Raw genomic sequence first — 11,866 nt, forward strand, 5'->3', positions numbered from 1 at the left:
AGTTCCTTGTAATCAGTTCCCTCTTTCCTACCCATTCTCCAGAGGGCATTTTAAATGAAAGAATTTGAAATGAGTGTTGAGGGTATGTGGCATTTGAAGTAGGAAAGACCATAGAGAAGCTATAGAAGTGCTCCTAAGAGATACAGCAGAACAGAAATGCAGTTTATGTGATGAGAGTAAGGTAAGAAAACATGTTGTTTTAAAGAAGAAATAGTATAATTTGGATATTGGTAATAAGGAGTCTTGAATGCAGAGCCTTACATCACATTATTCTTCTGCAAGAAACCAAGAAAATTTGACCAGTTCAGATGCATAAAATAGATGACACAAAGGAACCTGGTGGTACCCTGTTGGGTAAGCTTTGGGCTGCTTATGTCAAGGTTGATAGTTCAAACCTACTAGTCCCTTCTCAGGAGACAGGTGCTCCTATAAAGATTTACAAAGCTTCAGAGCCCTATATAGAGTTATAGCGTTGTTATGAGTCAGAATTGATTTCATAGAAGTGGTGTGGTTTTTGGTTTGACCGTATATAAGAGCCCTGAAAAATAACTATGCCCATTACTGATATACTTCCACTTCATATATATATATATATATATATATATATTCCTGGATTCCACCTCTGAAGGTTGTATTTCCACACATATTTTTATGTGTATATATATGTATTTTTATATGTATTTTTATATGTATTTTATATATATATATTTATATATATGTATTTTATATGTATATATATGTATTTTTATATGTATTTTATATATATGTATTTTTATATGTATATATATATGTATTTTTAATATGTATTTAATATATATATATTTTTATATGTATGTATATATATATATATTCCTGGATTCCACCTCTGAAGGTTGTATTTCCACACATATTTTTCTTTGACCTTACCTTGCCCTTAGAATTTTGATTTTCAATCTATCCAGTCACTGAAGGGATTGGCTGAAATGACTCTCTAGGGCTCCCTGGACACTCTTGGAGGCTGCTTGATGAATACATATCCAAGCCAAAAGGCCTTTGATCACACTTCTGCTTTCATATTTAAGAAAACTGATTCCACACTTCAGGGAAAGAGTGGTCCTGAGTGGGTGAAGTAGGCATGTTGGGGTCACCCCCTCAAATAAAGTGTTTGCAGCTGCTGTTGTCTCTCTATAGACAACCCAGAGAAACCATTCTGGCGTAAGCCCAGGTGAAGGAATACTGTGATGATTGCCTTGGGGGCTCTAGCTGGACATTATCTTTACTAGCATCTCCATGCTTCCTGCAGAGGGGAGGGAGGACTCACACTTCTCCCTTACGTTCCCAGGAAGCCCACCTAGTCTCTAGGTCAGAGAATAAATAACTAGAATTAAATGAAATAAATGTTTATGTGATGACAGGAAACAAAGTGAGAAGCGGCAGCCTGTTCCCGGAGGAATGGCACACCTCCCGGGAAGCACGATGGGAAGAGCAGTCCATAGGGACCTCTTCTGCTTACCCTGTTGCTAATCTTTCCATTTGCTGCCGTCGTGCCTGTGGGAAGGTCCCTCCTCTATCTGTTCTTGCCCTCTACCCGCTCCCCACTCCCAACTATCAGCTGTCTGAGCTTTGCTAATCACACGGGTGAGGTTCAACTGGTAGAAATATGTGACGGCAAGAAGAATGTACCCTTTGACCTTTTCATTCCTCTTCCAGTGGCTTTAACACAAAATCACTATTGTTGTAAAGCCCAGAACCGTATGTGGTACTTATGTGAGCAGTGGTGGGAGGACCCAGAAAAAGGTACCTTGGTGGAAAATGGGTCAGCAGCATTGTGTTACATGAATGAAGCCACGGCGTTCTCATTTATTTATTGCTATTTATAACTATTATTATTATGAATTGGGAGTTAACACCTATATCATTCTATAGTCCAATCATGTCAGTTGCTACCACAATCAGTTTCCAAACCTTCTTTTTCTACCTGGACTCCTTGACATCGTCTTCCTTTTGCCCTAACACCACTGTAGCCCCCACCCCGAAACCCTTATTCTACTTGCTCTCCCACAATCCTGGGCTTCACATACTGTACCACAGCAAAACAGGAACAGTTTCCAGAGGGTGACCTCTGATGACGCAACACCTCTGAGATACACCCTAATATGAACAACCACAAAACAAAAATACAGAAAATGTGGAAAGCCAGACAGGGCCAGCATGCATCAGAGGGGGATCAACTGACAACGTTTTCACTGTTCAAGCAGATGTATCTATGCCTTTGTTCTTCTCTACTCATCTCTCCAATGCCCTCTGTTTAGTAACTCGTTTCTTCCCATCCCTCAACTGTGGATAGAGGGAGTTTCCAGAGCCTGGTTTCTGATGTAGCTCCCAAAAACGAATCTAGGGCTCCCACTGTCCTCCGCAGTCTTCTGAAAACTGGATTCTCACAATTTAAGCCCTGATAGGAATCCCTCCTTTGAATTCAGATTACATGAGTTGTAATCCTTCAGTGACTGATGACCGTGTGCTTCTTCCAATGTGGACTTAATTGACATCTCACTTAGATGGCTCCTTATTTGTAGACAAACCTTTAAGACCCTAGATACTATTTTTTTTTCTGATAGCCGGGCACTATCTAATTTCTTTGCCACATTTTCCCATATCTTCTGTGCTCTCTTTCTGAGGGTGAGTATTGAGCAGGGCCATGATGTAAGAACTGATTGCACTTAAGTTGGAGCTGGAATTTAGTATGAGCCTAAAACCCATTCTTGGATCTATATTTGTGTTTTGTTTTTAATTTACTATTACTGGGGAGTGTAATACATATGCCATATCATTCCACAGTTCAATCATGTTAAGCAGAATTGTACAATTGCTTCCACAATCAGTTTCCAAATATATTTTTTCCCCTGGACTTTTTGACTTTACCCCACACCCCTGCCCTACCCCACCCAAAGCCCGTAAACTTTTATTCTGTTTTCTGTCCTTGTAGATTCTGCTGAGATTGTCTACATTCTGTTTGGTTTTAAATGATTCTCTGTTTGGGCCACCCTTGGCAACCAGCTCTTAGGAGCATCACTGCATACTGTGGAGGGCTGCAGCAGTCTCAGGCAATTGTCTTGATCTATCAGAATAGTGGTGCTTCTGTAGGACCATTTTGGTTCAGCCACATGCTGAGACTTTGCCTTTCCACTGATATACTCAATCAGGAGCTACATTTTAAAAAGATACCTGGTGAACCTTAGAGATCTCAAAGTGCTTTTTTTTAATATACTCCCTCAAAATACCCATTGTCCAAGATCTATTTCTTATACTCATTTCTTGAATCAATAGAAAACTGGCATAAAACTAAATGAATGACTTTTCTAGGCATCACATTAGTTGTTGATGGTAGGCGCATTAGGTATACAAACTTTTACTTATTACTAGTGAGCATTGCTATATAGTCAAAAAGTATATAAAAATACACTTTTATGTCCTCAACACCCTCTGGCAATGAAAAACTTTTGTACCTTGGCCTATAATCCAGGATGTAGTGTAGGTATCTTCTCTTGCAGCCCACCTGGATCATCATAACTACCCTTAAGAAGCACAATTTTTGCAGAGAACAGGCTTGAGATTTGGGTGACAGGTGTAATATTTGGGGCTAGATCTGCAGGGCTCAGGACTGATGGGCATTCATTGAATAAGAATGTAGTACCAATAGAGTTTTAAGTTACTCACAATTTGAGGATTGAGTTGATGATCTTCTACTTCTACTGCTCCATGATAAGGTATCTTTGTCTTACTTAGTGGCGTTCGAGCTGTAATTTTCTAAAACGATCTCTTGCCCCAGTTGGAGATGTCATTATATGCTCGACTTTGCACACAAATACATATTTCCCCACTGAGGATCAGTGTCTTTGTACATTTAAACACTTGATTCTAGAAAGAAACTACCATTTGGTTTTATCTAGACTCCTCTGAGCTTTGGTTTTCTTAGTGTGAGGCAAGAGTAAGACCAGGGAGACCTACTAGAAAGTCATCACTTAATATGTGAAGTCAGGGTCATGACAGTGGAGATGGAGTGAAACAAGAGGCATAGCAGAGATTTCAGAGTTGGATTAATAGGAGCCGGTAATTGATTATAAGGGTAGGGGCAGTAGCAGCAAGAACTAAAGGGGGTTGATTTGGCTCTGGAAAGGAATTATAGGAAGCAGAAATTTCCTTGTTTGTTGAGCCTAATTAGAGAGAACTATATTCTCTCCTTTAGGAGAACTGTTATTCTCCTTTGAAATATATTTTAATAAATTTTTTTTCTAAATGCAAAGAAATGTATTATATTCGAGGAGTACCCAAAAAACCGGAATTGCACTGGGCAGAGCAGAGCTTTCCGAGTTCGCATTTATCCCTCTAGGCAAACATTGAACAACTCACAATAGTGCACCCAGTGGCATCATCTGGGAAGGTTACAGTGAACTTTTTCATAAAAGCAGTTTCAATCAAATCTCGTTTTTTGTAATGGCCGATTTAAGAGAACAGCATGCGCCTATGAAATTTTTTTTGTGCTTGGGAAAAATGCTGCAGAAACTGTGATGTTGAACACAGCTTACATGGGCAGTGCTATGGGAAAAGCTCAAGTGTAGGAGTGGTTTTCTCGTTTCAAAAAAGGTGAAATGTCGATTGATGACAAATACATTCTGGACATCCATCAACTTTCTGAAATAACAAAAGCATCTACTTATAGTACATTTGGAGTTCGTTCCACCAGGTCAGACTGTTAATCAAGCTTTCTATTCAAAGGTTCTGAAAAGATTGTCACAAAAAAGGCCTGATTTGTGGCAGGCTGGGGACTGGTTTTGCCACCACGACAATGCACCTCCTCATGCAGTCATCTCAGTGCTCCAATTTTTTTTGGCGAAAAACAGCATGCCTCTCTTGCCCACGCACCTTACTCACCAGACCTCACTCCGTGTGACTTCTTTTTGTTTCCACTAATGAAGAGGGACATGAAAGGACAGCGATTTTGTGAGGGAGATGCTGTCAGCCATCCAAATAGATAAGTTTGAAAATGTTTCCAAGAATGGAATCAGATTTGACAAATGTTTTAAGTGTAATGGAGAGTACTGGGAAGGTGATATGGTTGTTTTGGTTTATATATATATTTTTCATTTTCTTCATTTTCCCATGAGGAGATGTTATTATTTTTCTCATGCTCTACCAGGCTCAAAGGTTGCCCCTAGGAAAGCCATTCAATTGTGGTGTATAGTGTTCACTTGGACATCCCTATCCCAGAGCTAGTATATCTCCTTGAAAAACAACTTAGAGATAAGATGCTGAATCAAAACCATCATCTCCCCAGCCAAAGGACAGCATTAAATTATAAATCTATAATCCCTGACTAAAAATATTATCTATGTGGACACATCCTCCCCATTAAAAACTCCATACATTTTTATGTTAAATACATTAAAAATTACAACAACAAAAAATTGAAAATCAGAACGTAGTCTTCAAATGAGTACCTACCCAAAGCTCCCTCCTGTATACCAAGAGAGGTTACAAAAATTAAAAAAAAAATGGACTAAGATCTCAAAAAGTTTATAGTCTGGAAGGGATGAGAAGCTATGTATATAAATAACTAGAAAACAGATGGTGATTAATGACCCAGGAATCTCTATAGTCTACATCCTCTTATGGTGCTTAAATATTGTGAATTTTTTTGTTAAAAGATAATTGTATTGGGGTTTTTTACAGCTCTTATAACAATCCATACATCAATTGTACCAAGCATATTTGTACATGTGTTGCCATCATTATTTTCTAGACATTTACTTTCTATTGAGCCCTTGGTATCCACTCTTTTTTTCCTCCCAATCCCCCTCCCACCCTCGTGACCCCTTGATAAATTATAAATTTATTATTATTTTCATATCTTATACCAACCTCTGTCTCCCTTCCCCCACGGTTTCTGTTGATCATCCCCCGGAGTGGGGGGGGGTCTGTGGTTATGTGTCAATCATTGTGAACAGTTCCCCCTTCCTTCCCACCTCTCCCCACCTTCCCTCTACCCTTATGGTGTCACTACTCCCATTCCTGTTGCTGGATTCGTGAGCTCATCTCTTATCTGTACCTGTGCACATGCTCCGGTCGAACCACAGTGAAAGGCAGTACTGGGGTCATGATACTGGGGGTCAAGTTTAAAGAACACTTGTGGTGCTTCAAAACTGTGTAGGCAGAGCCCTCACTTGCCTCGGAGGGGATGCAGGGTGTAAAGAGAGGAAGGGAGCAGATCTGCACAAGGGAAAGCTGGAGGGCTTCAGTCAGCCATGATGTTAACTAGGAAGCCTGACTTCCAGAAGCAGGCATTTTCATTAGCTTGGCAAAAAGACAAATAACAGGGTGTGTAATATACATAGGAAGAAGCAATTTTCTTCAATCTGGAGGATATGCCTAATTCTAAAGAGCAGTCAGATTCATTAGGATTAACTGACGAGCAGAGGTTTTCTGTGCAATAACCCCTCTCACTCGTGGCCACGCATTTTTAGTTACCACGCTAGAAGAATACACAACAAATCAACCCCTAGCTCCCTTCACAGGGGCAAGTTCTTGTGGTCTACAAATAACATAAGAATTCTTTTCAGAAGCCCACACCCAGCAAGCAAGAAACCAAGGATTCCACATTCCCAAAAAATAGAATCTTATCACAGCTGAATGAGGCCAAGCAAAAGGAGGAATAGAAGAATAAACCTACCCCCAATAAAAGAAGAAAATAAGTTAGCCAAGAAAAGCAAACATTGCGTTTAGCTATTAAAGACCTTAGGGAAAAGATAAAAGTACTTCTGCTTAAAAACTTCAGGAATTTTCACATCGGAGAGACTGCCTAGAATTTTATGTGTATGTATATTGTATACCCAAACACACATTTACTCCAAGAAAGACCTTCCTCAAATTTTCCTCTGTCTTTAGACTGTCGTTATTCATTCGTATTTGTTTTATTTCCAGTGCACTCCAAAATGCGGTCCAGGATTCAAGCATCGGATTGTTCTGTGCAAGAGCAGTGACCTTTCCAAAACATTCCCAGCTGCACAATGCCCAGAGGAAAGCAAACCTCCTGTCCGCATCCGCTGCAGTCTGGGCCGCTGCCCTCCACCTCGTTGGGTGACTGGAGACTGGGGCCAGGTAAGGCTACAGAAGCAGCACCTTGGGACAAAACCTCAAGGTTCCTGATTGGCCATTGTTAGGGCTCAAGTGTTGAAAATGAACACATGAAAGTTTAGGTATGATGTAAGTGGGGAGCCTTGCACAAACAGGAGCTGGCACGCATGGACATTGCACACCCACTTGCCCCTACAGACTTCCTACTTATATTGATGGATGCCACAGATTCTAATACCTTTAGTTAAAATTCAAAGAGAAATGGTCTAGAAAGATGTGGTGGTCTACTTCCGTAAAGATGTACAGTCTCAGAAATTTTCTGGGGAAGTTCTACTCTGCCTGATACGGTTGCTATGTCTTCGAGTAGACTGGAGGGCAGTGCATCTGGCTTTTTGTTTTCTGTTTGTGTGGGGGGTAGAATGGGGTGGAGAGGACATGTTTATTTCATTTGGGAAAGGACAATGAGTTTTCAGGTCTCATTTAGACAAATAAAAACCCCAGCTACTTTAAGCTCAGCCCAGAGGGGAGGCAAAAGGAGACAATAATGAATGCTTTGCATTTGGGTTTGAGTGTTGGTTGAGTTTACAAAGTGCCAAAGGTGAACACACATGAAAGCATGTATGTAATTAATGTAAAACTGTATTTCACTGCAGAAGAGTGACAGTTTCCAAGTACGTAATTGATAGCATGCTGTTGAAGACTCAGTGCAGACATGCTCTCACGAGCTTTATTTTAATTTAGGTATACATGTCAATGCACTGTTTCTTAAAGGCCAGTTGAAAGTTTTTGCATGTTTGTGATTTCATCAAATTTACAACTGTTATTTTGATGCTTTTAAAAAAAATATTATATTTTTCTTCTCATTTAAATTATCTATCCAGTTTTCTAAAATTCAAAATAATCATGAAAGTACATCTCCAAAGAAAGTTCAATAAATTATATAGTACATGTACTTGCCATTCTATATTAGAACATTCCCTGCTCTGTAGGGTTGCCATGAGTCAAAATCGCCTCAATGGCAGTGAGTTTTGTATTAAAAACTTAAAAATAAAGCGGTGCCTATCTTAGAGTTTTTAAAAGAAACAGAATTATGAAATTTATCTGTCTGTCTGTCTGATCTACCTACCTACCTATCTGTTGAGAGACAGGCAGGTGGTGGTGTTAAGAAAATTGGCTCATGCAATTTCGTGGGGCTGGCAATCCAAAATCTTATGTCCCAAATCCATAGCTCAGGCGATAGTCTGGAAATTCCTAAAGTCTTATGTACCGAATTCTTAGGTCAGGCATGCTGCAATTTTGTATCCCCAAATCCATCAGTCAGAGGACAGAAAGATGGAGTCCTGGCAAAGTTTCTTATTTATAGGCTGAAGGCAGAACTCTCCCTGAGAAAAAATTCCCTTCTTGTTCATCAGGCTTTCATCTTATTAGACGAGACCACCCATATTATACTTTACTGATGACCAATAATTGATAAAAACATGTCAAACTTCAACAACCGCAGCTAGCCTAGTGTTTGGCCTGACAACTGGGCACCAGAACCTAGCCAAATTTGACACCTAAAATGAACTATCGCCGTGTCTTTGTAAATATCTTTGTTTGACTTGCGAGGGAGAGATTTGCAAGAAAAGCCGACAGGCCTGCTCTTCTGCCTTGTAAACACCCCCATCCCCGTGTCTGGGCACCTGCTAGCTCTCCTCCCTTTGATAGCCGGACTCACAGGCTTTATGGTAGGCTGGGGATAAGCTCAGAGAACAGACACGGCTCCGTATTCTTCAGCCTGGACAGCAGATCAGTCACACAGAGGGCAATTCCAGGCCAGAAAGCCTGACTAGAAAAAGGTGGAGACGTTTTAATAGACCGACACCAGACCCACTTCTCAGGTAACTCACAATATTTCAGAAAAATAGAGACAGTTCAAAACAAAATAAAGCAAAAACCAGCCCCATCATCAGGCTCCAAAGCAGTGTTATTATACTGACTAACATTTGTATAAGGTACAAAGCCCATCAGTAAACCCTTGGATTGTTTACCAACAAAGCTGTAATAGATAAGGAGCAACAGTCATCTCCCAGCCTTAGAATCTGGTTATTCTGCCTCATCATTTCTCTCCTGGTACAACTCACCAGCCCTGTCTGGACTTGTTGGTGTGACGTCTCAAGAAACCCACTGTGGTGTCTTTAGGTAACAACATTGATTTTATTTCCTATAGTAATAAGACAAGCCTTGAGTTTCCAAATGAACCCTCTGGTAGAATGATCTCACCCCACACCTCTCCAAGATGGACTGACCTTAAAGTAACGTGTGGAATGCTTAAAACGCGTGTAGTTTAAAGTGTGCCGAGTATCTTTTTTAACTTCTGTAAATTGTTGAGATATTTCATTTTACCCTTTGCCTTTGGATTTAGTGCTCTGCTCAGTGTGGCCTTGGACAGCAAATGCGGACTGTGCAATGTCTCTCCTACACGGGACAGGCATCTAGTGACTGTCCGGAAAACGCTCGCCCCCCATCGATGCAGCAGTGTGAAAGTAAATGTGACAGTACCCCCATTGCCAATACTGAAGGTGAGTTTCCATGGAGATGGTGGGACCTGAGAGCACAAATACAACTGTGTGTTTTGTGACTCACCAGGGGTGTGTGTGTGTGTGTGTGTGTGTTAAAAAATCAAAAACACAGTCATGGCCAAGTTGAGTCCCATGCATGGCAATTGCACGTGTGCCCCAGTAGAAGTGGATTCTGTAGGTTGTGCTCTAATGGATGATTTTTCAGAACTACATCACCTCTGGGTAGACTCAAAAGTTCTCACCTTTCGGTTATCAGCTGATTGTTCACAGCATGTACCACCTGGGCACTCCCAATAGGGTTCAAAGGGCCCCAGACCCTGTTTGTAAAATAATTTTTATGGAGCACTTGTGAGAGCCACATGGGGCACTAGAAAGTGTGTGGAGGTGCAAAAATCCAAACTCTCTGCCATTTGTCGATTCTAACTCCTAATACTCTTAGATAGGACAAGGTAGAACTGCCCCTGTGGCTTTCTAAGACTGTAGCCCTCTACGGGAATAGAAAGCCTCATCTTTTCTCCCTAAAGCAACGAGTGGTTTTGAACTGCTGACCTTGTGCTTAGTAGCCCAACTCATAGCCAAGTGCACCACCAACTCACTCTCACTGTCATTGAGTTGATTCTGAGACAGTAGAAACATGATACAGTAGAAACTGGCATTTACATCTATATGCCCTTATTAGATCTCTGGGGCTTCATTACCTATAAAATGAGAGATGAGAGTATATGACTATTACGGTTGCATCCAATTTTGTTTTCGATGTTTAGCTTGTACTAGAATTGAGGGATGGTTTCTAATGACCCACCCTTAAAAGTGAAAACGTCGGTTTCTTTTGGACATGACAGTGAACCACGACCACCCTGAAGGTAAAACCCATGATAGATAGAATGAAAGCATCTGCTTGAAACGATCGGTGTTTCAAATGCTGATTTTCTTATGGCAGAAAAGTAGAAAAAGATGATGATGTAGTTGTTTATAAAGGAGAACAAAGGTCTTTGGTCTCTGAAATGTTTCTCCTTGTGTATTGGGACATGTCTTTATGACAGCCACGACGTCGGATTTTCTTATTCACCACCTAAATAAATATACTTTCTTCATTTGAAAATGTTTGAATGCCTGCTATGTCTAAGGGACTCTGACAGAGGCTTTGGGGAGATAGAGACAAATATGGCTGCTAGAAAGTTCCGACTGCCATCTCCTGAAAGCAGAGGGAGGTATAATCAAACATATGTACACAAAGGCATGATTTATAAACAACTACCATGAATATATAACCAAATTATCTGTTTGTAATGTTCAAGAGAAAATTGTATACTCATAAACTTCTTTTAAAAGATGTTTTTCTTTTGATCAGATGTAACCACTTTGAGGGATTACAGCAACAATAAAACGTAACCCACCACAGTCACAATTTTAAGATGTTTCCACAGCCATTCAGCTTTATGAAGAGCCATCATCGTAATGTCAGGTGTAGAGAACCTCACATTTACGAATGTTTTAATATGCTCCCCAAGACAGTATACTTATTGTAAGTATAGTTTAGTATATTCTCCTATATTAACTTACAATCACACATTTCATTAGCAAAACATCTAACTCTAATGCCTGACTTTTGACTCTTTGTTAAGGGACATTCAAGAAACGTAGATTTAGGTTAGAGTCACTCGCTGTGTGATAGAGATCCATTGCAAAGCCAGTCCCTGGGTGGCAGAGGTATTTCAGACTCTACTACTAGATGGAAGGTTGGTAGTTCACCCTTCCCCAGAGGGGCTGCCGAAGACAGGCTTGGCCATCTGCTTCCCTTCAAAAGCCCACGAAGCAGTTCTGCTCGGCACGCTTGAGACCCCGCCATTGGAATGGACTCGAGTGCGACCAACAAGACATCTTCACAGATTAATTGATACAAGTCTGACAACAGCCCTTATAGTTGGTGTGACTGATGAGGAACCTGAGGCATACAAATGTCTGCATTGCACAAGTAGGAAGAGATAGAGACAGGATTCAGATCCTGATTTGATAAGATCCCCAGGCATGTTACTTTCAACTACACGTAAATGCTATTCTTTTTTTTTTTTTCAATGCTATTCTTAACTCGTTCATTAATGTAGGAGATTTTGGCATAAAATTAGTGAAGAAGTTGAGACATGGCCATTAGACTAATTCAATAATCTGAGTTTTGGACATTGTTGAGCAAGCTG

The 11,866-nt window shown here is 40.4% G+C and overlaps 1 protein-coding gene across 1 annotated transcript in view; it reads left to right on the forward strand.

The window, feature by feature from the left end:
- ADAMTS6 (ADAM metallopeptidase with thrombospondin type 1 motif 6) overlaps positions 1-11,866 on the forward strand; it is a 311,582-nt gene that overhangs the window by 286,129 nt on the left and 13,587 nt on the right. Inside the window, exons 24-25 of the mRNA XM_045285404.1 lie at positions 6,958-7,134; positions 9,515-9,671. Of these exons, the coding sequence (XP_045141339.1) occupies positions 6,958-7,134; positions 9,515-9,671 (334 nt within the window). The remainder of the gene's footprint in view (positions 1-6,957; positions 7,135-9,514; positions 9,672-11,866) is intronic.

The sequence above is a fragment of the Echinops telfairi genome, unplaced genomic scaffold (assembly GCF_000313985.2).
Source record: "Echinops telfairi isolate 266 unplaced genomic scaffold, ASM31398v2 ScPeMD7_7469;HRSCAF=8507_1, whole genome shotgun sequence".
NCBI lineage: Eukaryota > Metazoa > Chordata > Mammalia > Afrosoricida > Tenrecidae > Echinops > Echinops telfairi.